Here is a 26,255-nt window from a genome sequence, read left to right as displayed (position 1 = left end):
CCAGATCGAGACTTTGTAATTTGAAGCCATAAACACATCCTCTCTTGCTGCTGTTCATGTAGTTTCCCAAAGCTAAGATGATCTGAACCAGAGAAATTAGAGAGTATGAGACACAAATGCCGCTGATACAAAAACACCAGACGAAATCAACACCTCTTACCTCAAGCACCCTCTTCAGCTTGGGTGAGGATTTGACAGATCCCGAAGCAGCGATGATGGCGTTGAGCTGCGGCGTCAGCATGTTGACATTGTCTGCAAAGTTCCCGACAAAGGTGATGATATTCATCCTCTGCGTGAGTCTCTCAATCTTGCTGAAAAACAACATGAAGCGATCCTCCTCTGCCAGCTGGTCCAGTGGCCGCCGCTCGCGCTCATACTGACGCAGCACCTTGATCTCCGTCTCTGTGGGCAGGAAGCGCATCAGGCACTCCACGAAGTCAACAGGTAAGGCCTTGAGGTCAAACCTGAGGAGAGATCATGCATATCAGTAATTTGTTCCATCTTATCTATGTTTCAAAACATATTTAAAGTTCATAACAAGTGCATACTTCTCTATTGCTTTGCAGATCTCCTCTGTAGACTTGTTTGCCTTTCGCAGTGTGATGGCTAAGTTCTTGGAGCGATTAGCGTCCAGCAGGGTGACTTTGTTCACCGTCTTCTGGGCCACTTTGCTCTTTGTGCAGGCGAGATCAACAATCGGACCCTGGGCTCTGGTTTTAAAGAGCTCCTCAAACCTCTCCAGATCCAACTCCTGCAGGTTATAGGGACAGTTAGAAATGTTTTAAGACCTCGTTAACATGTTCAGCTTCTTACTAACAGCAAAGTGGCTTCAACATGAAAGTTTGAACAGTTTTAGTTTTTCACACGACATATTTCTGTTTTATTTCTTCTCATTGTTTCAAAGTGGGCAGGACTAATTGGAAAATATTTCCATGTGCCGATGAGGATTTAGCAACATGTGACTTAAACTGTGATGACAGCTGGTTGGTTTATGGCTTCTGTTGCCAGCACTGCCTGAGCTTTTGAGCGTTAAACTCTTAATAAATAACACAGAATGTTTTTTCCAGACAACTTTCTGTTTGATGATGAATTATTTTTTTAATTTGATCCAATCTGTATTTAATCAGAGTCTCATTGAGATTTTCAATCTGTTTTCCATGAAAGACCTAAGACATTTACAATCAGAAAATAAATACAACAAAATAAGGTTAATAAGGTTAATAAGTAAAAACAACACAAGAAGAACTACATGAAAACATCAGGTGATCAAAGATTTAAAATCACCAAGGGGTAGATTACAGCTCATTCAATTTAAAAGTAGTTACTGCATGTTCTGTATAAAAGAGAAGTGAGGTAGTTTAATCGGTAAAACGTTTTGAAATGAATAGCATCAGATTTTTTTCTTCATTGGAAGGAAGGACGGTTTAACTGGTGTTAATGAAGCAGCTTGACAGGACAGAATAATTGAAGGAGGACTGAGCAGTAGTTTTACAGTTGGAAGAGGACAAACATTTAACTCTGTACAGGAATCCTGGTTTGATTTTCAAATTTTCAGTGAAATGTTGAATATTAATTTTGAATGACAGTCTGGTGTCAAGCCAACTTCTGAAGTGTTTGTATAAATCTACCAGAGTAATTTATTTAACGTTGTAAAGATTTGAAACCAAGCTTCCAGAGAGAAAGACATTTATCTGTGAGGGCGAAGGTTCATCTGCTTGATTTACCTCCAACACACGTTCATCATCAATTTCATTGAAGACCGTGCCATTGATCTGATTGGGCTTCAGGGCTGTCCAGTTAAACACAGGCAGGCGGAACTTAGTCTTGATGGGCTTCTTGATTCTGATGGCTGTAAAATATATACACGTGTTAACTTAAGCTCTGCTGCCTGCAGTAGAATACACAGGTAAAGTTGTGGCTCTCACCTGACAGACCCAAACTCAGGATAACTGAGGGAGAAGCATCTGTTAGAGGTGGAGCAGGAGGAGGAGGCGGTGGTGGGACTGGTGCACCTAGGCCTGTAATTAAAGTGGAAGACAATATTTAATTATCCTTTACTATTCTCTTCATATTTTATCTAGTTTATTGCCTTATTCATTACGTTACAATATACTAAATTTTCAGTTCTATATGTTCTGTGGTATCTTGGCTCAACAAGTTATCATAAAGAGGTGAAAGACACAATCTGCCTACACACATGCACACAGGAAACAAGCCTTGTTTCCTCTTCCTGTCTGGGTTAGAAGAACACTGCTGTGACCCATCACCTGATTTGGCACAGACTGACAAAAAAGGGGAAGCTCAAAATAGACCTGCACTGAGACTCTGTAGTCAAGGTAAGTGAACATTCATATGTGTGTGTCACCAGTCATAGTCATTATGAGTCATGATCTGTCACCTGAGGCTGAGGGCAGGGGAGGGGGAGGTGGTGGAGGCGGGGGAGGCGGTGGGGGAGCTTCACTGGCTGGGGGTAAACTGGTGTCGGGCCCTCCAGGTTCCGTCAGCCCTGCTGTCGGCCCCAGAGACAGCTGCCTGATGTCACCCAGAGGGATCCCGAGGCCAGTGCCCCCCCCACCACCCACACCAAGCGGCTCGATTGCAATGTCTCCATCAGGCTTCTTGTGCAAACGGATGGTGCCTTGCTGCTCGAGCTCCAGCAGCCGCCTCTCAATGTTGAAGTGCCTCTGGAAGGCAGCATCCTTCTCCTTGATCATCCTCCTCAGGGTGTTGACCTGGGTGTTGCTCGACTCGTACGTCTCCTGAGCAGGCACCAGGGGGCGATAAAGAGCACAGCACAATAACTCCACAAGCCACAGAAACATCCTGTTTCCTGCTGACCTAATTTGCTATCACAGCAATTTAGCTGCAACAAACATCTGAAACTGATCTTTGCGAGAACACACAGAGCAAGCAAAGCCTTTCTGATGCAAGGCTTGCAAGCAATATTGCATCTGTACAGCTGCCAGCTTACCCGGATTGCTAGCAGGTCCTTATCTTTCTGAAGGAGCAGCTTCTCCAAATCAGCTACTTTCATCATCGTTTCATTCTCAACCTCCAGCACCTTCTCCGTCACCTGAGGAAGAAGAGAGGGATGTGAGGTGGTGAATTCAAGAACCGATCCACAGGACAGGCATCTCTCTCAGCTCCACTCCCTTCCGCTCTCTCCCCATATACACTGTGCATCATCAATAAGAAATAAGATACATCCAGCAGCATGACACAGCAAAGTGCTCATACTTTTGATTTTGACCAGATTGCACATGTTGTGTAGGAATTTGTATGGAATCTTCAGCTTCATCCTCCCCCAACATTCATGACCCCTGAGAACAGAGTTTGTTATGAAATTCCTTGAGTGATGTCAGGGCTGCCTACGACCTTTCCATGTGAAGAAGGTCTTTTGCAAAGCAGCGTGGGATACAAAAGCCAACTGCCCAGAAAGAACGAGCCGGCAGCAGAACAATATTAAGACTGTTTCACGCAAAGTATTTTCCAGTGTTCTGCACCCTGTCATTATCCTGAACCACTTGTGAAATGCAAACACCGAGTAGATTTATAATTACCACGTAGAAACAGCGGTGTAAAGTACATAGCTGGTGAACCACAACAATCTCATAAATGGGACGAGAGAGCCGTGTTGGTGGTCCGGACTGGGCGGGCACACTTACATGGGACAGGTGCTCCTCCAGTTCCTCCACCTTCTCCAGCGCTGCATTCTTGGTCTCTGCATCTTCCAGCAGACCACCCACGTCGAACACGTTATCCAGGTAGGCCTGGATCTGCACCGACAGCTTGTCACTCTCTGTATGTTTACATTTCTGACACGAGGAGAGAAAGAATCACAATGAGTGATATTCCACACACACCGTTCTGATTAAATAGTCTCCAAGTGAGGATATTTTGTAAAAGATACTGTCTCCTCACCTCCAGATAATCATCCAGTCCCAGCTTGGTGAACTCATACTGCAGATGGACCCTGAAGTTCATGTCCTCAACCGAGTGGACCACGATGTTGACGAACTGCATGCAAGCAACCTGGACCACAGACACACAGAATAAGACCCAAATGTATTTAACGGACACACATTCCCACCAAAAAGAATACATCTTGGTGTAACACTTACCATAAAATCGATGTTTCCCTCCTCACTGCGGAAGTGGTCCATCAGTCTCTCAAAGCGATGCTTCTCCTTACACACCTGAAAAGCAAAATATATTACAAGATATTCGGGGAAGATACATTATAATTTCAGAAATGTGATTAGAAATAAACACCAGGGAGATAATAACAAGATAATAAGTTTAACATGGAGACGAAGTGGGAAGATTTTCACATTTCTTATGTTATGTTAGAATGTATTAATCTTTATTATGTTTGAGAGATTTTACTGTTTCCACTGTACTCTATTATTTCATGTGACAACTCATAACTTAATAAAGAGTTATTGATGTTTAAACACATTCAAGAGACCATATCATCCATCCCAAGATCTTAGCAGTATGCAAACATAGGACATTCCTCAATTTGTAACAAGCTCGTCATGGGAAGGGACGCTAGCAAAAGATAAAAACACTGGACAGATTTATTTTAGCCAAATTCCTACAGTAAAAATACACTAGTGGAACAGAAGAAAACAAACACTGCTTTCCCAGTGCTTCTCAATTTTTTTTACACACAAACACATCTCAAGTAGACACAGTAGTGTTTGTGGACCTGATCTTCGATTACTGATCCAGCTGTGCTTGAATACTATACATGGTGTTCGTATAAAGATCTGCCACCTCGTTTTAATATCGAAATACCACCACAGAAATACCACCTTGTTTTGACTAGTGGGCTGATTCGGACGTGTGTCTCTGGGGCTTTAGGCTACGAGGTAATTGTCTTGTTCCGGTGTTTGGATGACTGTGCGGACAAAAACTGAGAGGCTAAGCAAACCTTTGTGGTCTGCTGACTCCCATCAGGGAGTTGATTGTCATCATTGTTCAAGGTTGGCGCACATCTGGTGTCGTATGAGAATAATAACCTCAGACAGAGTAGAGCTTTGCTTACACCCTCAGTAGATGTGAAATCTCCAAGCTCCTCAACTTTCGTCCTTCTACACTGGTCCTTGATGCACACCAGTGATGTAGGAAATTATGGCCATTTAATAAATGTAATGTAAGATATTTTTCAAATTCAATTCTCACAGAATAAATTACACTGAACTTTAAATTTAAGATGATGATAATTGTTAAAAATTATTTAAAAGTTGCTTTGGGCACCTCTTTGAAGTTATCAAATGCTGAAAGGATGATCTCATGACCTCCTCGGACTAGACAGACGGCAGCCAGCAGCTCAAGGACTAAAGCTTTCGTCCTAGAAGTACAGGAAACATTCATTAGGACAACATATCTGGAAACAGTTCAACTGCAAAAAACTGTTTACACCATGAGAATGTACATCGGTGCATGCAATCCTCAAAACTAGTGCAAATGCAACAAAATGAAGAGTCTAAAATAAATAATTCACACTCAAGTCTAAAGCAGAGGCAGGTCTTTATAGCTTTTTAAGTGTTAACCCTCCTTGACTTCATTATGAAGTGATCAGCCCTGGTGGTTTACCACTAATCTCCCTTTAGTAAACATTCTTTTTACAGCCTGTATATACGCCTCTGAGACCCGACTTCAGAGAGAAGCCGAGCCCCACGGAGAATGGGAAGCATATCATATGAAGTGGCTGCAGGGTTTCCCCCATTGTGTGACCCAGCCCTGTGGAGACGAGGGCCTCAGCTCTTACCGTGAGTTCTTATTGTTCAAGCTGAGAGCAATTTCATTGACTGCGTGTGCGTGAGACATGACCATATTGAAGCCATACTGCATGAAGATGACAGAAAGAGAGAACAGCATGGGGTCATTAAAACCTCGGTGTATATAAACACACACAGCACTTCACTGCACAGGAAACACATGTTTATAACAATCATTAGACATTATCTGTGTCACATCGGTAATCAGTAAATATCAGTGTGTGAGCCTCTTTTTAACTGCAGGTGTTTTTTACCTGGTAGTTCATGATTGCTCTCAAGCACATGATGCACACGTGCACATCATCCTTTTGGCTCACGAGGCGGGAGTTTTTGATGGTTTTGCTGTTGGAGACTGAGCCATAGCTGCAACAGATGGCGGCACATGTTAACATCCTGTAGAGCTTCAGTAACCACACTTTCATACATCGAGTTTGTTATTTAAAAAAGCTCCTTTTCATTATTACAGAAATTTATGTTTTGTTCATATTGCATCTTGTTTCAAGTGTGTCACATAGAGAGAAACACAGAGAGAGAAAATTATAGAGAACGAGGTCTGACAGAAAAAACTTCTATGGCTTTTGAGGTTACAGATGCATTATGGGAGCCTGGTTTCCTTGCTGCTGTCAACAGATTGACTGCTGTTATGTAACTGCATTGCACAGTCATCATGTGCACATAATATTTCTTTTCTATGATCCAGTATTTTTAATCATATACAACATTTTCTAAAGGAACGTAAAATTTAGTCTTAATCTGCTTCTAAATGTTTTGTGCTTCAAAATATTAATTGGGACTATTTCTAATATGCTTAAATTTGTCTTATGTCTGTGTGTATGCTATCTCTGCAGCCTAGTGATGAAGAGGAGAATCATAACAGTCCAACATGTGCATCTGCTCACAGCTAGCTCTCATCTGAAACAGAGCAAATCCCTCATCTAGACAGATGAGGGAGGACGATGAACAAAGTGAGACACAGGACAAGATGTCAAAGACTTTCAGTTTCTCTATCTGTGATACTACTCATCATCTGACTGAGTTTGGGCAGAGCCTTGAGGTCAACAGGGAGTTCAGCAGACCAGTAATTGCACCAAGACAACAGGTTGGCATGCTAATACGTGTTTATAGCGTTCAAGATTAGCAGAGCGAGGCGATTACAGGGATAGATAATAGGCAGGGAAGCTGGCTTAGCAATACGTACCGGAGGACAGACTGGCGGGCAGAGCGCACCAGTGTGTTGCAGAAGGGTTGGCTTCCCGAATGGTGCAGATCCTCTATAGACCTGCTCCAAGACTTAGACTTGTCCAAGAAGCCTTCCTCCCCATTCTCCAGCCCCTCAAAATCCAACCTGGGCCACATACAGACAGACAGACAGACAAGCCAACACAGAGGCATGGGGGTGTAGATAAGAGGCGAGGGGGGAGCTTCGGTTAGTGAGGCGGCCTGGTAGAGAGCCAGGGGTTATCACAAGAACTGTCATCAAGCTGCACGATAAAGCTCAGCACAGAGATTCTACCCCATCCAGGCAAAGTATGGCTCAGGACTACACTGCATAGCATGTGTCCAGAAACATGTTCAGTTTGCCAAGTATGCAACAAGGCATACAAACAAATCTGAGTAATGCAATGTGCCAAGAGCACATTTTAGATGCACAAGCAGTTTATTACAGGCTCAACAGGACACATGTGTGTGTTAACCCAGCAGCTGGAATCACTGCCCAACCCAGTTCCTTAGGAAAGGTTATGGCTAGTCAGGAGGTGTGTGTGTGTGTGTGAGAGAGAGAGTGTGTGTATTAAGTACTCACATGACAGCACACTGAGCAAAGGAGAGATACTCCACCAGGACGTCGAGACCTCTGTTCTCATCATTGAGGAACTCCCTCACCCACCTGTGACGCATGAGAACAAAGAGGGGTTAGCAGGGCACCAGATCAAGTACACACCCTTATCCTTCAGGACTGGAATTCACTCATCAAAGGAGAAAAAGGAGAGCGATATGAGGCAGACTAATTAAAAGAGTTAATCTGGTTCATAGCTCAGGTCATGGCCATCCGTCCTTTCACTAATGAGAACTAAGGATGACATTTATTTGTGTTATTAGACGAATACCTCCTGGATTAAAAGGACAAATATAATAATAACAATATGTTTTATTTCACAGCACCTTTCTAGACACCCAATGACATCATCGTTAAAAAACAAGCCTTAAAAATGGATTAGGAGACGCAAACACCCTTCAATACAGCATATGTAACGTTTAAAAAAAGTAGAAAAAGTAGTACTAGTTAAAAATTAAAAGCAAGGTTTAGCGGCAAAGACACCTAACAGTACAAAATATTTACTTTGAACCTTGATAATAAGTTAATATGCATATTGGTGAATCACAACTGTGCTACATGAAGCAAAATCATCAAGGTAATGGATTAAATGAGTGTTTACAGTGGCACTGAATGTGCATTCATTTGATCATATGCTCATATGTGCATGTTCACATAGATCTGTGTGAAACTACTGTATGTACACGAGTTAAGTGATGTTTTATAGAGCGACAAATCTGTTGATTAATATTGTAATATTGAAAGTAATTGTTGGTTGTGTTTCTACTTCACTGTATTAAGACCACGTCTCAGAGGGGGGACTCGAGACTGAAAGAAAACAGCAAGAATGCAATGGAAAGAAAAGTAGAGCGAGGGTTCAGGTTTCCTCCCCATTTAACTCCAGTTTTGTGGAGTGAGAAACGACTCCAAACAAAGGAATTCCCATTGCGACGAGAGAAAGAATGTGGAGGGCATAAGGCTGAAGGAGCTGGGCTCACTTCTGAATCCGTGACAGCCGACAGTATTTAGTCTGCCTCCCCCGCAGACCCCCTTGCCTTCCTCCCCACTTCTTCAGGGAACTCTTGTCTTAGGGGGGTGTCCGCAGTATCGGGGTGAAAGGTTCTTAAAATAGTCACAATGTGCTGGTCATGATGACAGACTGCCGATCAGCCAATGGCAGGAGAGCAATCAACTGTCTCAAAGTACAGCAGAGGGACAGAGGGAGGAGGGAGAAGGGAAGAGAGGTGAGAGCGGAGGAACAGAGGAAAGCAAACAAAGCAGGGAGATTGGGTGCAGGAGCAAAGAGGAGGAGGGGGTGGACACGGAGGCGGGCTTGATCATCAGTTTCCTGTCTAACACCCCCCCTCTCCCCCCTTTGCCTCTGACACCCTGCCCCTTCCTCTCTCGCCCCCTCTCCCCCCTAAACTTCTCTTCCAACCAGTTGCTATTTCAGATTTTTCTTGGCAATCTCAGGAATAACACATTAGAAAGGGCCCAGGAATCAGACACACAATAAACCAGCATCTGTTACACTTAATCCCGCCCATGAAAGCCTGCTGAAAATAGCTCTCCCTTCTCTTCCTTTTTGCCTTTGAGTCTATCTGGGAAATACATTGAAACTGTTGAGATTGTTATTGATGAAGCCTGATTTAGAATATAAGTTATTCTTGGAGCTAGGTGAATGCTGTGGAAAAACCAAAACCTTTTTTTTTTAACACAGCTCCTTCAGAGGCAAGTCACAGCAGCACATTTTTAAAGTGCGAGTATGACAGCAGGTTATAAAGTCAAAATTCATGCTTGCAACAGAGAAGACAAAGGCCTCAAAAGCTTAAGAAAACATCCACATACACACCGGGTGTATAGTGAACTGTGTTGTCTTGCAATGACAAAATATGACAGAGTACAACAATAGCTTTCATGCTTTAGCGTGTGAGAAATGTGTAAACATAAGAGTATCCTTGTGTGTGTGTGTTTGTGTTTTTGTGCTTTTCACAGGGTTCAGCGTTGGTCAGCCAGGCTTCCTGTCCCTCTGGCATCCACAACAAAGCTTCCTGCTCAACACTATGGGGGAGTGGACGAGGCAGCACAATGGCTACCATCTGGGCATTATGAGGACCAGCTCTATGAAGTGGAGCTGCAGAGCTTGGCAAGTTAGAACAATAGGGGGAGATCAGGGCACTAGAGAAACTGCCCTGAGTCCCTGCAGCAGCAGGAGCACAGAAAGGGACTATTCTTATGAGCCAAGACAATAATGTGGTTTCCTTGAGCTCTGGGCCAAAGGAAAGATAAGAGATGATTACCCAATGTGGTTTGTCCGCAGCGATATCTCCAGCTCCCTCAAGACTTTTGTAGATTCCTGCACCCGCCTGCGGAACTTCTGTGCGACATAAAATAAACAGACAGTTTAGCGGCAGATTTATTATCATCGCAGTTCGGCCTAATGAGCTGTGAGAGTTGACAGGTTCTTAAACAGTTTCACTTAAACACACTTTGATGTGTAAATTTCTTGTTTACACATAAAGGCCATTTGTACCCCACCTTGCGTGTGACTCCGGGGTCTAAGTATCCTCGCAGCTTCTGGATGTAGGTGTGAGGCGGATTCTTCACCTGAAACCTCTCCTGAAGACACACAAGTCAGAATTATATTGTGAGTTTAATAAGGTCATTGTGTTGGTGCAGAGTAACACAGGCAGGGGTGTGTGTGTAGATTTGGCAGTTTTCCAATGAGAACGCACCTGGTCGCAGATCAGGTCCCATTTCTTCTCATTGTCATACTGTCTGAGGAGCCGGGCTTTGTCTGGAGGCAGGTTCATAGAATTCTGAGAATATAAAACAAAAGCATTAGTTTAATCTATAACCACATATTTCCTTAAGTTTGATCACTAATAGTAGCTGTGTGGTGACAGAAGTGTGTCACTGGGATTTTACAGAGCTCTGGCACCAACGGCAGAGCACAGGAGAACATTTTGGGGACTTACACCATGACCTCACTTCCTCTGTTGACTTTCAGCATCCTGCCGCAGGAGATGATCTGCATCTCCTCTGCGCTCTTGAGTCTCAGTACCATTCATGCCATACTTTGCTTATAGTACAAGCCTTTTATCACACCTGTTATCCAATCCAGCAATAAAAACACTTGATCCCTGAATGAGACGTATCAAGGCAGCAAATTTACTACAGCTCAGATTAAACATCAGATGCTCTATTTTGTGTTTGGAGACAAATTCATTTCTATGTTATGTCCTTGTAACCACAGCAAAAAAATACCACAAACTATATGACACATGTTTTTGACTAATTTCTTGATAAAGCCAAAAGCTTGTAAACATGGGTTGACACGGACAACTTAAAAATGAGGAAGTGTAACAACACCAGGGAGCTTGCAGCCCCTAAAACTGATCGCCTCAGCGTTTCTCTTTGAAGAGACATGAGGGATTGTTTGCAACCCTCATTTACACCCATATCAACAGTACCCCATGAGCCCGGCCACAAACAGCCTGTCAGCTTGACTTTTAACCTGCAACTATTACTCAGCCTGCCTTCTAAAACTCAGCATTGACCCATCACAGGCCAGACGTGATGCTCACACTGGGCTTTCCATAGATGGAAAATAACATATATTTGTTACCCTGACAACCACACTGACTTATAGTAGTGGAATATCACATGCAAGTATTTTAAAGTTAAAGTTTTCCACATCAGGAGCAAATTGCTCACTCCATCAGCACATTCATGAATCATGTTGTGATGTCGGTACAGGCAAAATGCCTGGAGCTTATGGAGCTGACTCAGAGGTGCCAATAAAGAAGCACATTTTTGTGATCACAATTAAAAATATGCTGAAACAAAATGGACAATATTTATACATAATTCTCTGAGAAATCAACAGATATTATCCAAAAAATCTTGCAATGTTAAAGAAAATTCCTGGATCCAGACCTGATCTGGACCTGCACCAAAACTGGATATCCCTGACCCATAAGGGATCTGAAGTTTTTGTGTAATCCTGCTAACTAACACACAAACGGAGACGAGATCATAGCCTCATAGAGATAATAAATCAACTGTTAACCTCAAAAATATTTTAAAAATGCAAAAATAAAAGGCCTGACAAATCTTCACCAGTCTGTGGTGGAAAACAATGCCTGTGCATATGGGGCTTTTGATTTAACCTGCTTTATAAATCCCATGACGGAGAGGAGAGAGACACAACATGCATACCAGATGTCCAGAATTACAGGAGGAATGTGTCTTGTTTATAGTAGTAGTTTATAGTAGTAACTTTTCTCTCTTGTCTGACCCCTAAACTGCTCTCTCCTCTGTCTGAGTATTTTAACAAAGGCTGGACACAAGCCACAATTTTACATTAAACAAGTTTTTGAAAAAAGTTTACAGTAAATTAAATTGATGCATTCTATGAATAATAATCAATGGATTTATGGTAGGACACAAACAATTGTGATTTATTGATTATTGATTACACAATTAAATATGACATAAAATCAAACACCAACTATCTTGATAATTGACTTAAAAGTTAAAATGCCTTAAATGTTCTTGTCCCTTCATTTAATGATTTTCTAAAGACATCTGAAGATATGACCTTGTGCTCTGGAAAACCATGATGAATTTATCAGTTTGTAGCCAAAACAACTGGTAGGGTTATTGATAATAATTTAGTAAGTTTAAGTGGTCGCTCTAATGAATTAGAAGCATATGGAGACTTTGAATAGACTGCAGATTATGTTCCATAGGCCTGGTTTTGACACAAAACACCCAGATGTCTGCTGCAGCATCTGTTCACTTCCAAAGTCCAGTTCCCTTTGTTTTCCCCCTTGATTTTTGTGTTTATTTGATTCTGAATTACTGGAAAACATAAGGACCACACACACACACACACACACACACACACACACACACACACACACACACACACACACAATTTCAATAATAATCATTAAAAGCACAAGGAGCCTCGTCCCTTCCCACAGAATAAATATTTATTCTTGTTATTAGCAACGAACACACTGAAGACTGATAACACTGTGCTCTCCATCAGTTAGAGCCTCAGGTGATAAACAAATACAGGTGGAACTGTGAGCAGACGTGTGAGAAGAACTGTTTTAAATAACAGGTATAAAAGCTAAACGAACGTGGGCACAGAGAGGAGGTTTCTTCTTCCACCACGCAGACTAAAAGCAGAGGGGATGTTTCCTTTCTTACTAGATTTGGGTAATTTGAGCCAAGTAACCCAATTTAGCTAATTTCATTTCACTTTCTCCCACAGTGATGCTATCTCATGCTTCCTGTTTTTACGAGAAGCTAAAAGAAGTTGTTTCCCTGGTGGTGAGGGGACTGACGTGGCTCTTTTTAGTTTCAGACAGACACCGGCCCATTTTAGGTTTGAAATACTACAGAAAAGCCAAAAATGTCTGGTGCTTGTTAATGTTGCCATGTTGCCCACATGCTCTCTCCTCCTCCAGCGAGGCCTTTCTTGTTCGACCTGAGACCGGATCAACAAAGGATTCAATGTGGAGCTTTGTTTTGATTTGGTACTGTGCCATTCCCATCCTTTGACATTTGAGCTATTTTTTTCCTCATAGAAAATCGCTCACAATGGCTGGTGGGCAGGGTCAGTGTTTGCCCCCTGGTGCTGTGTGGAGCAGAATCCAGCTAAAACACAACACCACTGCACAACCAGACGAACTGGTTGTATTATCACCACTATCCCTCTGATCAGTAGACCCCATTGTGAGCCAGGACAGGAGAGTGAGTCACCACACATGGCCACTGAGGAAACAAAATGGAAACGCCACTGTATTTAGTGTATTTATATTTGTTGAAAGGTTGTTTTTTAAAACCTTTTTATGTTTCAAATCAAAGTTAATTAAAATAATTTGTTAAGTTGTTATTAAGGTGGTCCCACAATTTCTTGTAATTTTCTTTGATGTTTTTTTATTTTATGAAATTAACGATTTTAAGAATTGATCAATTAATTATGTTTTTTCAAATCAAAGTTATTAATTGTATCAATACAACTTGTTTTCTAGTTAGTTTGAACAAACTCAATTAATCTCCATTTTATTAACTGTCATTAACTAAGTAATTTTTAAGTTGGTCAAACGATTTTTTCTTTTTACATTGTACTTCACTGTTTGTTTGTTTTTTAAATACATTATTTAAAGATGCTAGATTAATGTATAACTGAACAGCTGTGTGCTTTACTAATAATTAACCTGAATGAGAAAACATATTATGCACAAACACAGTTAAGAAACATAAAGTGAGACAAGGATTGAGAGGGAAAAGGATGTTGTGGAGCAGCACAGGCCAACCGAGAAGGTTTAAACTCTAAAACAGAGAGACATTTGAGCCGCTGACAAAGGACGGCTGAGGTTTTAAGGAGTTGTTTTAAAGTAGTTGACGGGGTCATGTTGCTGCTTAAGGAGCCATGGAGAGTCCAGGAGAGCCATCAGGGACTCAGCAGAGCGCTCATGTCACGCACAGACCCCCACAACCGTGGGGGAGAGGGGGGGAATACTGGAGAGCCCATGGTCACTGCAGACTTCAGAGTCAACAGGGCAACTCCATCTGCCCTCCACTGGACAGCTTCCTAATCCGAGCTGATTTACAATTAGCCCTGAGGTAAGACCCTGACCTGCAGCTCCGGCCGGAGGCCCCCTGACAGACAAATGAAAAGGGTGACAAGATGTTTCCTCCCTGGTCTCGCTCACAGCTTCGCACTTTCAGTCATTCTCCAAACCCTGACCACAAATCACTCTGCCTGCAGAATCCACTCCGCCTGTTTGTTTTTGTAGAGGACTCTGTATCACCAATTTACTCCCAAAGTTGCAGATGTTTATTCTGCATGCTCTCTGTGGTAAAAATGTAACTGCATTGTTGTCATTGAAGAGTGTTGCACAAACCAAAGTTCTGGGAAACTGAGAAAGTTGTTTCATTTTGATATGAATGAGGTTTGTCAACGTTGCTCAAAAGCCTGAAGAAGAAGTTAACTGCTAAGCTTTATTTTTCCAGTATAATGACGTCTACCAGAGAGGCTATGTTACACACTGTCCCAATGTGGATCTAGTGAAGGTAAAGATCCAGTGTAAGATTTAAGTGAAAGGGACTTATAGTCCTAGTGAGGGTTTCACTAGCTGTGATCATCTAAATTGTATAAATTATTGTTTTTATTACGCTTGAATGGGTGCTTTATATTAAAATACTTATATAATACTTATATTACATCTGGAGTGGGTCCTCTCTACAGAGGTGAGGGGTATTCAGCTGCAGCATGAAACTTCACCATTAGATTTCACTAAATTCTACACACTGACCCTTTAAATGTGGTAATGCACTCAGTGTGATTCAGTGTGATTCTCTCCTTTGTGCTGTATCAGTAGGCTGGAAATGCAGACTCTATTTACTCTGGTAGGCTTACACAGGCCAGACTTAGTTGTCATCAGCTCGGAGGGAAAAGAGTGGGTGGTTAAAGAGCAAACCACGTTGGACTGAGCTGTGGCAGTTCAGACACGGAGGCACACACAGCCGTCTTTACCCATGACAAGTCTGAGAGTCTGCTCATCAGGGCGGGGTCTGGGAAGAAAGGACCTGCGGCACTACTCAAATGGAAGCTGGCCCTGCCAACATAAAGGTCACAGCCGCACACACAACACTTCACTGAGCTGGGAAAACACAATTCAAACAAAGGGTTGGTTATTGTCATATTACACAGCAAGGGCAGGAGAGGCAGAAAAACAAATTTAACAATGATAACTCAAATAAGGGCCAAAAATATGAACGATAAAAGAACAGTTGGACATTTTAGTCATGCTAATTTGTCGTTGTATATTTATTATATTTAAAATACTGGACTCAGAAATGTTTCAACTCAATCGTTTAATATATGACTTTTACAGTTTTAAGGTGTTTTCCCTAGGAAGCATTAATCCTAATAGATTTGCGTGTGCCCGTCTTCTCATGCAACAAGATCTGGCTGCACAATGTCAATACAGGGAGCTGCTCAACTGAAGCCACCACAAAGCGTAAAGGCAGATGTCCAGTTGGATTTTGGAGTTTAAGAGCAATGAAGACAGTGAGGAGCCGGACGAAAACAAATCCATCCGTGAGATGCATGTGAAATGAAGTTGAAATACTGTGAGAATCTCTGAGAGCATTTAATGGCACATCACTGCAAAAACATCCTCTCATACAAACAATATTTATTTAATGTCTATACCAAAATCTGTAGCCACAGCAAAGTATGTTGAGCTGCAGTATGTGTGATGTTTTCATTCATACACCTCATTTACACTGGCTGCCTGCTGATTCGATTTAATACACTGAAGATGTATATGTACTGGATTTGATGTAATTCTAAATAAAATGTACATGTATGTAACTGATCTGGGGTCATTTCTTAATGCAAACATTAATATCTTTATAATACACCAGTTTATAGGGTTCCTACACAATTTAGATTAGTTTCCAAGAATCTCTTACATAAGCAAAATTAGTATTACTGAAATTTCCGAACCGAATAACCGAAATGGAAATCAGACCCAGTATGGACGGACGACTAAAGAAATCAGTAGCGATACCCAGTTTGAGTGCTAAAATGTATTTCCTAATCAAAAAAGGTTTATTTACCTCAATGTAAGTTTGTAACTTAAAAACTACAAAATAACTTTTCAGATTTTTTAGTTCCAAGTTCAGAGATAAATCCTTTTTGTTTCTGAGACTTGAGCAGCTGAAGAATGAAAAGAAACAGTTATGAACCTGGACTTCGAATAAAAGCATTAATCAGCTTTTCCACATCCTGTTTGGATGGAAATCTTCTGACTCTAGCTCTATGCTTCACAGGATAAATGGTTGATAAAAGATTGCCATAACTTGATATGGCTGCTAAAGGTTAGATCTGAGTCCAAGAGAACACTCAGATTTATGTGAAATCTTTATTTTTTTCCTTAGTGTTAAGTAAATGCAACATATTATGTTTCAGCTACACATGAAAAAAACAACACAATTCAGAAAAAGACTTCGGGGATCTGGTAAGAAAGGAAAATGCTGAAAGAGGGAAAAGCTTCAACAAAGGCTAAAGTCTGGAGAGGGTAGAAAAATCTAGAGCCCTGATCCCTGTCAGGAAGTGGAGCCAACGAGGAGGCAAAGAAAACACAATGAATATGGGACCTGGCATGACTTTGTTTTCTTTCGGTATATTAACTGAGCATATTTTATAAGGGAAAGTAATGTACCAGGCCAAGCTGTGCCAGAGTTGGCTGGATATGGTTCAAAATAAATGTCTCCCTCAGAAAAAAGAAGAAGAGAAATAAATAACTGCCTCCACCCTCAGAAACGCCAAGACAGACAGGAAGGGTAAATATGGAGCTGACGTCTACATGGGCGTCTTGTCGGTCGTACAGTTAACACTAGATAATGAGATTACATAAGGCGGGGCTCATCAAGCCAGATGACCTGCTAGAATGACTTCATTCCTGGTAAACGTAAGTGTGAATCATACTCTGCCGATGACAGCATCTATACACACCACACCAGCTTTTTATTAATACAAGTGGCGCTATAGTTAGGATTCCTCCTTTTCCATGATACTGAAACACAATGAGAGGAGACAGGATGAGAGGCTCGGCCGTTGTCGTCACGGGGCATCAGGGACTTCCTGTGTCCTCTTCAGGAAATCGAACACTTCCCTGAGTAATGTTGGGTTTGTTCTGGAGCTGCTATGAGTAATACGAGTGTGTGTTGTTGCACATCTATCTCCCACAATCTGTTTATGTGGATGAATGGATGTGTGTTTTTCCAGCTCCAAGGTAAAACCTCACTGAGCTGAAAGCAGCAGAGCAAACTGTGAGAAAACACGGCCCCCCTTTCTCTGGGCAGACACCCGATCACTGTGTCGCTCTTTTGTGAGGTAACCCGAACCAGGCAATCACAACAAAGCATGAGTCCTGCTGCACCAAAATGCTGGAGGAGCAGGAGGTAGATGCTCAGCGGCCCTCCTTGTCCACGCCTCCTAATGCCGGTCCTTGTTTACAAAGCACATCTAAACAGGCTCAGTTTAGAGTTTGTTTATTGAGATATTAACATAACAGGTAAAGAGATGCACCTCATTTATGTGTAAATGTAGTATCAACGGGCAAACCACATTCTTGACATGTGGATCCCAAAGCATGATGCAAGTGAAAACATTGTAAAACAAGTGATTAGACAACAAAGGTCCAATTATACTGTTTTCTAACAGTAAAAGGTGAAAGGATAAACGTTTGTAAACTAAACTCCTCTTAAACAGGTACAAGCGGATGTAATTTTATAGAAAATTATAGATCACTGCTAAAAATAGAGATATATCCATTACTGATACATTACTGATAGCGACAAATGGAAATCCCAATTTCCGAAAGTCCATCCAAAACTCTAAAACACGATGCGATTATAAATTCACATTGGTATATAACAGAAAAACAGCTAAATGCAAATATTTCTATGATAAATTGCTTAAACAATGAATCACTTATCAGAATTTCTGTTGATTCATTATTGATTCTTGAAAAATCAAAAAACCATATCAGAATTGAGACTGTGAACTTAGTTGCTGTAAACATTGTTATTATTATATTGATACTTATTCCTGTTGCATTATTAATTTTATTTGTGATATCATATATTATTTATTACATCCACCCCTGTCTGTTTGTTTGTTGGTTTGGTTCAAATTTCAGCAAGCTTACGCAAACACTTTGGTGTATATCCAGAATTTTTGTTTTATTCTCTTAACATTGCGAGATGGGGATTTTTCTAAATATTTCTTGAATGGATCTAGATTGTAAAAATTTCAAATATGTTTAGGAGTCATATTTATGAGTGTGTGCAATTTGGTGCAGATATAAATAAAAATCCAGATCTATTGAATTTAAACGTGGTTTCATAAAGGGACCGTTAGGCCTTGGCAGAGGTATTCCCTCTACTAAGTGCCATTTCAGTATTAACATGTGTATTCAGATTTCTTATTTGCGGGGGGAACAGGGGGTCAAACCTGTCCTACCATGTCTGTGATAATGAATAATTAAACTGTGTGAGAGAAACGTGTCTGTTACCCACCAACCAGAGAACACTACCCAGCCAGAGAGAAGCGTGACATTACCATAGATAAGCACAGACAAATGGCCAAGACTCAAGGCTTCTCTAATGGCTGAAACTTTATGTGGCGTCGAAGCTCAAATCATGTAGCGCTAAATCCCTGTTAAATCGGTAAGTAAGGGAAACACAGTTTACAGCTGTGGTGTGATGTTCTCAGCCTCCTCCTGCCCTCATGCTAATCCACCACCTAACCTTCTCTGGCCTGAACACACTCTGAAGCCTCCTTCTTCTCCCATGAACTCACGTCTCCTGGTCTGTGACCTCTGAGTCTCTCTGTTGAGAAAAATAACTTTCCCTCTGGTCTGTTCTTTTACAACACAACCAAATGGACATTCCATGGCCACTATCAGGAAGTTGTGGAAATGCCATTTTCGGTTGATAAATCAAGAACCGCCTCCCACAGCCCATTTGCTAATGCATTTATTTATGACATAGCGGTGATTGACGGCAGTGATAGCTGGGTTCAAGCTAGAGACCATTATCATCACAGTTCTTTGAAGCCCTACCAACAACCACAGCCTGAGATAAAGATGAAAATGTCCTTATAGCTCAAGGTCCCGCTGAAGCCAGATGTTCCTCGAGCTTCAAAAGTGTGTGAAGTTGAAATGCACACTTGTTTACAGGACCTTATCGCTGACGTTTTTCTGCTTCAAAACAGCAGTGACGTGAAACTAATTGGCAATAACTATATTATTCAACATAGTTATTTTTAAACATGTCAAAGTTTCTAGGAAATGTGGACACAAACAAAAGGTATTAGGGATGTGACTTATTAATAAATATGAAAATTGGTCATGAACTGGAAGTATTCCTTCATTCCTGTGCAGTGGCAAACATCCTGTTTGTTCTTCTCTGTGCATCCGTGCACATCCCAGGGAAGCCCCGGCCAACAGATGATGTACACGGGGAATGTCAGGAATGCAGGTACACGAAAGCCTCAATAACTCATGCTGGCCGGGCCCTTTGACACACTGCCCAGTTAAAAAGATGAAGGTCAGCCAAAGAGAAAGGGCAACAACTCTGAGCCTGAGCTGCACAGAATTAAAAGTTGTGAATTAAATGAACTTTCCAAAGATTTATGTCCCTGGTGGTGAAGATAAAGTAAAGAGGAACAAAAACCAAAACACAGTCTGAGTTCACATTAATCACCCTAGTAGTCACACGTCTTTAAAACATCCCCCTTTGTTTCTCAATATGACTTCATGAGTTGAAGTTTCACAGTGACAAGGCAGCTCAAAAAAGAGAAATGAGAAGAAAAAAAACACCAAATGCTATTAGGGGAAGGCATGGGAAACAATTATGTAGCATCACTTGTGTATAGGAGAAGTAGCGTCGGGCCCTGCTGTGTAATATACTGGTTCTCGATACGAGTTTACAGCCGTTTCTCTGGGCGTCAAACGAAGGCACAAAAGGCACCAGGGGATGAGGCCCCCCCTTCTAAAACAACACTGACTGACAGAGTCACCATTGTACTGAGGAGGAAACCACTTCTCCAACCTACAGCCTTGGTGCAGCTGCATTAGAGCAGCATGCAAACCCCCACTGACACGCACAACTGCACACACACACACAAACCAAAAAACACACATATTGGCGTTTATGTGCAAAGATGATCCAAACATATTTTAATTATGTGACTTAAAAAAAGTCAAAACAAATATTACCTGTGCCGTCTTACAGGGCTTAAAGGACTAGTTTGGCATTTTACACTTATTTATCTGTTGCCAAGAGAAAATCAATCACGCTCTCATGTTTAGAGGTTGAATTCAGCTACAGCCCACAACCAGTGAGCTTAGCTTAACTTAGCACGAGGACTTTTTTAAAACTTTCCACAGAATCAGCTGTTTCTCTCAGTATCCGGAGTTTTTGCTGAATTATGCAAATCAGTCATATCGTTAGAGCCTGACATCAGTGCCATCGCCATCTTTTTAAAATATTAAACCACTCAGGAAGAGCTCATGAAGAAATCTCAGACAGAATCTATGTGGAAAGTGGGCATGTTGCATCTGCTCAGTCATGGTCTTTAACTTGACCTTTGCTTTCCAAAATAACTGCATCAGAGACGAAGAGAGGCAGTAAAAGTCACCATAAAGCCTGGCCCAGATTGAGGGGAATTGTAGCCCGAGGGTGGAGGGAGCCAGGTGGACAGCCTTGTGCTGAACCCCCCCCCCCCCCCTCCAACCACCAACCCCAGCCTGCTCTGCTGCTCTAAAACCAAGTTAACCGTGTGCTCTCAACTCCCATAACCCCCATCCTCTTCCAGGGACATGGCGGTGGGTGGCTGAGCCAGATGCACGCAACTCTCAAGTGACGTAACAAACACATTTTCTCCAGAAAAGAGGGATGGCAACGATGATGTTAAGAAAGGGAGCATTAGACATACTGTGCACATAAATCAACTCAAAGTGCCATTAGACAAATAAAAATGATTTAGGTTTGATGTCTAATAAACACATTGCACATCTGGACTCCATTAGTTCCACTTGAGTGACAACTATCAGACACGGCAGCTTTCTTTAGACTTCCGCCGTCAGGAGGCAGTGATGTCATACAGGGTGTGGGAGTCACATCGTCAGCATGTCTGATTTGACTAACACTGACTTAACGCTAACTTCTTCTTCTGTAGTTTTCCCAATATATACTCCAGGGAACAATTAAACATCGGGGGGAAAGAAAGCAAATCTGCACATGATGCAACTCAATGTCAGAGCATAAAAGACGTGGTGCGTCGAGCGGAGTCAGACAAATCAGTAACGATGCTTTCCAGCGCAATGAAGTGGTGAAAATAATCCCATGCTGCTCCCGTAACAGCTCTTAAATATGTGCGCGCCACTTAAAAACGCTGGTAAAGTCGTTACAATTGAGAACAGTGGCAGGCCGCCAGTTGAAAGGGAATTTTCCCTCTCTGTGTTCTCCTGTGGCCTCAGTCGAGACTAGACCGCAGGAATCCAGTAGTGGATTGGTGCACGGGCACTTTGAAAGAGGATCCCGAGCCAGACGTACACCTTTGAAAATGCCACTCACTCATCTCACATCTTTTTCATAAGCGCGGAGTCATATGGAGAAGGTTATTTCATGAGGCCAGACCCACAGTGAGAGTAAGCTCAGGAAATGGGAGCGTCTGAGAAACAGTGAATGATAAGTTCCACTTCCATTTGGAATCAGGAATAAGTAAAAGTTACCAAGGACAAAGAGAAAAGAGCTTAAAGTTTCAAGAGAACACAGCCAGCGAACGAGATATGATTTTAAAGATACAGCATCTATGTTCATCTACCTGTGAGGTTTACGTGGATCTATATCTCTCACTGAACTAACTGCATGTTGTGCACAAGTAGCAGCCTGCATGAACACAGTTCTTATTGTAGAGCGAAGCAACCACAACCACTATTGGCTACAATGTAATTTCCTCAGTAAAAATGAAGACAGGAAAATGCCAGGCAGCTGTTTCCAACCACAAAAGACAGAGCCGAGGCCGTTCCTGACAACCCTGGACAGAAAAGACGAGAAGAAGCGATCTGATGCCTTTACCACATGCTGCAAAAAGTCAGATCTGACCCAGGCACTTTATTAGCAGACCAGCGTGAATCAGACGAAGCTATAACCCAGGGGTCTCGTCCCTCTTTCACCGCCTCACACCATCTACAGTACAGTGGAGCGGTCCTGTTAAAGTCATTAGGCCTGGGATATTACTACACTGGCGAAGGACGCTGCACCATGACATCATTACAGGCTGGTGTCATTCCGGTGGGACGTCTGTGAGCTGTGTCTGTGAGAGAGAGAGAGAGAGAGGGAGAGGGCGAGGGAGGGCAGCCCTGCCACACAGATGTAGACGCATCCATTCACATCAGTGTGCCATCATGCGGCAGGAAACACAGTGGTCACTTCAAAATGAAGTGATGTAAACTGACTATTTCTGTCACACCTTGGACAGAGCACCCAGAAGAATACAACCGCCGCCAGACACTAAAGTCATGGCCTTGTCTTCCTGAAAGAGCTCAGACCTTGAAGACGGAGGCTAACTGATTTACTGCTATCTTGACAGGAGACCACTGTCTGATAAGAACACTTAAATATACAGGCGTGTTTTTCTTTCCCACAAACGTAAAGGAAATCTGGAGATGCTATATTCGGTATAGGCTGGGGTGGGATTCAAGGGAGCTTGAAAGCTTTTCCCAGTCCGAAACAACTGAAATGTTGAGTCTGCTGCGTCTCACACAGAAAATATCTGCTCTGCACGGCTGAACATAATAACAGGGATTGATGTTGTGTTGAAGGGCAAACAAGTGCAGACTGTTCCCGTCTCCAGGCAGACTGAATGTTGATATAAAACCATTTCCAGTCTTTCTTTGAGGAAAATGTGAGGGCTCTAGATCCGTCCTGTGGAAAAACTTTACATTCCCCTAAAACTTTGCAGCCCAGAGAAAGAGACACAACTTGAGCTGTCATATTAGCGTTTGCTGTACAGTACAGTGTATAATTGTCATAATGGCTTAGACTTAGCACAGCGGTCAACAAGCAGGCCTTGAAAGGCTTCTCGCTGTGCTGAGTCTCTTCAGATGGGGGCTTTATGCTGTAGCTGCTGATAGCTCTGGCAAGCAAGTAATGATTTTATTCCAGAAAATACAGAGGTTCCACAAAGTATTCAGGAACGAGCTTCTGTCAGGATCCTGTCTCTTTTCTGCTCAGTACTGTAATTAAGGTCTCAAACTGCTGAAAATCAAGGTCGGGTGTGGTTGTGTTGAAACGTGGAGTGAGGAGCACAAAATAAGCACCTGGGAGAAACCCTCATGCTACTGTTTAACAAAAAAATCACATAAATAAACAGACAGGTCAGGTAGCGCACTCTCTACTATGTGAAATCTGACTGCATGAGTCTGGATGACCTACAGCGTAACAGAGCAACAAGTTGGGAGTGTGTGGAGATGGGAAGATGATTCAAACACAGACTTAAGTCGAATATTCTATTTCAAATATGTGTATGGATTGTGCTATAGAAATGAAATTGATTGATTGACAGAAAAGAAAATCATCAAATCGTCATTTTTGATTTGGCTGGAAAATGCTTAATTTCTTGTTTGACTCATTCATTTAATCACATCAGTAAAAGAGTTTCAGATTAATTTTCTCTTGAACAGAACAGCCAGCCAGCCAGCCAGAGCCAGCCAGATAGGTAGAATGATAGATAGATAGATAAATAGATAGAAAGATAGATAGATAGATAGATAGATAGATAGATAGATAGATAGATAGATAGATAGTTCAGGTTGTCGTGAACAATAGCAGTGTAACACTGATGCTATTCTACGTGGTCACTTGTTGTTAAAAAAGAGAAAGTGTGTAAAGTCCCCTCTTGACGTGGGATGACAGAGTCACTTGACTGAGCTGACTGATGGTAAAAGTGGGTGTTGACTGTGGTTATTACAAAAGAGCTCAGACAGCAGCTCTGCTCCAGCCTGGTGTGTGGAGTAGTACGGAGGGGATGGGTGAGGAGGAAGGGGGAGGTAGGCTCTTCGGGTGTGGGAGTTTTGGGGGAATTCAGAAAATGTTGTTTTCAGATGGTGTGCCTGCAGCGAGAATAAAGTGTCTACAGGCAAAACCCAGGCGGAGAATGTGCTATGATGTTCCGCGCCAAGGCTGTGTACAGAAAAACGTCCTTTCTGCACACGTAGATCCAAACCACACATCCCCTCACCCACCATGCTGTGCTGTGTTTGCCACTTCAGCCAAAAGCTGAGTTCTCCTCTGACTTTGGAGGAGACAAAAGAACCGCAGGGGTAGGAGGTGAGGAGGAAAAGGGGGAGACAGCAGGCAGGGAGGGAGTGAGTGAGGGAGGGGCGGGACAGCAGCACAGGTCCCTTCATTTAAAACATCAGTAGCTCATAATGGAGGATGGAGTGTAAACACACACACACACACACACACACACACACACACACACACATACACTATACAAACAAACTTTGATAATAATATGTTAGCTCTGTTTTAATTTGGATTCATCACTTTATTTTTGTGTTGTCTATACTGTCTCTATTTGTTTTCCTTGTATATACACATTAATTACCTCTGTTAATATTTCATAGTTTCTTTTTCTCACTTGACCCTTTACTGAGTTATCTCATGAGGTGTCTTCAGGTTTTAGCTCCACACAAAATGTCACTGTACCTGCACATGGACAATAACAAAGATCTCTTGATTCTTGAATGGAATCTATATAGGGTGATTTAACAGATGGGCTCAAGAAAAACAGCTAGAAGTAAAAGAAACAAATAAACAAACCTATAATCAATGTGAGATGATCGTTTGTAAAGTTTAAGACACATTAAGGTGATAACAACTCACCAAAACAATGGCAAATTTCTCCTCCAGCTCGTTGGGGTCAGGCATAGGAACCTTCAGGGGCATGATGTGATGCTTCATCATCTCCGACTGGCCGTCCACACTCTCTATGTTACCCATCTTCTCCCTTGTGCCAATCCTTCAACTTATTTCACTCACAATAATAATAATAAAAAATAATCCAAGCTTAAAAATGCAAAAATAGAAATGTCATTCCAAGTATTCCGAGAGTCTCATGAACAATTGAATCCAGATAATCCACTTCTCCAGATGAAAAGCTGACAGCGCAGGAGTCTGCTGTTACTGTCCCTCTGTGCCATTTACGCGTGTATCTCCATGTTGAGCTTCACACTGTATCTCCACTGTCCTCCCTTCAAAAAGCTATTGTTGTAAATTTAAACGAGATCAAACTTTCTCTTCTCCAGAGTAGTTTCTTCTTCTCCGGGCCAATCCATTACTCGCAGATCACGCATCACTCCCAAAGTTACTTCTAACTGCTGCTCAACTTTCTTGGCTGCGACGCGTTTCCATTCATTATTGTTGTGTGATCCTGATTAAGCTCTTCGGAGCTGCCTCCACTCAGAGGGCAGGGTTTCTGCTCCGGTCCCGCCCCCTGCTGAGGCACTCCTGTTGGCTCAAACACCTGTCAATCACCCCCCCCCCCCCCTCTCTCCGCCCCTCACATCTGTAGGCAGTGGGCCCTCCTGCAGCTGGACTGTGAAATGAGGGTTAGTCAGCACTCTAGCGCAACCTGTTGGCGAGATATCACTACGACATGTTAGGAACGTTTTGACCTGAGCTCCTTCAGAATTATTCCTTGTGAGTCCTCCTTAAACACCTCTACTATTTACAGTCACTTTTTTATTGTTTGTGTGTTGCACTTTGTGAGCAGAGTCTATGCTGCAGAGTGAAGTTAAAACTTTGCGTCCATCCTACCTGGTTTATCTGCGGTGAAGATTTCATAGTCAAATGTTTTTCCCAAAATGAAACATATTTGCCTTTATTATAATAGTTAACATGTGTGGCTTATGTATACATTTTAATGATTTTAAAATAAAAGTTAAATTCAGCTCAATGTAAATCATTGCAGCAAAAAAATAATGACGTTGTGCTTTTACTTGGCTTTTACTAAGACAAATTGCTACAAGAGAAAAAACCTTGAA

General features: G+C 42.1%; 1 protein-coding gene across 8 annotated transcripts in view; it reads right to left on the bottom strand.

Moving 5' to 3' along the window:
• The window catches only part of fmnl3 (formin-like 3), a 33,323-nt gene extending 7,669 nt beyond the window's left edge, over nucleotides 1–25,654 (bottom strand). For 5 of the 8 annotated variants that reach the window (XM_020096051.2, XM_069526239.1, XM_020096054.2 and 2 more), the window contains exons 1-19: nucleotides 25,096–25,654; nucleotides 10,335–10,418; nucleotides 10,138–10,218; nucleotides 9,900–9,976; nucleotides 7,588–7,671; nucleotides 6,985–7,131; nucleotides 6,041–6,149; nucleotides 5,777–5,853; nucleotides 5,263–5,356; nucleotides 4,122–4,196; nucleotides 3,922–4,032; nucleotides 3,666–3,815; nucleotides 2,972–3,073; nucleotides 2,399–2,759; nucleotides 1,926–2,018; nucleotides 1,725–1,849; nucleotides 549–751; nucleotides 161–464; nucleotides 2–82 (exon numbers count right to left, since the gene is read on the bottom strand). In XM_020096051.2, coding sequence (XP_019951610.1) covers nucleotides 2–82; nucleotides 161–464; nucleotides 549–751; nucleotides 1,725–1,849; nucleotides 1,926–2,018; nucleotides 2,399–2,759; nucleotides 2,972–3,073; nucleotides 3,666–3,815; nucleotides 3,922–4,032; nucleotides 4,122–4,196; nucleotides 5,263–5,356; nucleotides 5,777–5,853; nucleotides 6,041–6,149; nucleotides 6,985–7,131; nucleotides 7,588–7,671; nucleotides 9,900–9,976; nucleotides 10,138–10,218; nucleotides 10,335–10,418; nucleotides 25,096–25,212 — 2,475 coding nt within the window. In that variant the 5' untranslated portion in view covers nucleotides 25,213–25,654. The remainder of the gene's footprint in view (nucleotide 1; nucleotides 83–160; nucleotides 465–548; nucleotides 752–1,724; nucleotides 1,850–1,925; nucleotides 2,019–2,398; nucleotides 2,760–2,971; nucleotides 3,074–3,665; nucleotides 3,816–3,921; nucleotides 4,033–4,121; nucleotides 4,197–5,262; nucleotides 5,357–5,776; nucleotides 5,854–6,040; nucleotides 6,150–6,984; nucleotides 7,132–7,587; nucleotides 7,672–9,899; nucleotides 9,977–10,137; nucleotides 10,219–10,334; nucleotides 10,419–25,095) is intronic. The other 3 variants (XR_011243165.1, XM_020096055.2, XM_069526240.1) reach the window with 2 other exon arrangements.
• Nucleotides 25,655–26,255: the final 601 nt, after the last annotated feature.

The sequence above is a fragment of the Paralichthys olivaceus genome, chromosome 6 (assembly GCF_024713975.1).
Source record: "Paralichthys olivaceus isolate ysfri-2021 chromosome 6, ASM2471397v2, whole genome shotgun sequence".
NCBI lineage: Eukaryota > Metazoa > Chordata > Actinopteri > Pleuronectiformes > Paralichthyidae > Paralichthys > Paralichthys olivaceus.
Note: the sequence above shows the minus strand (reverse complement) of the source record. Positions and strands in the feature narration are given on the sequence as shown.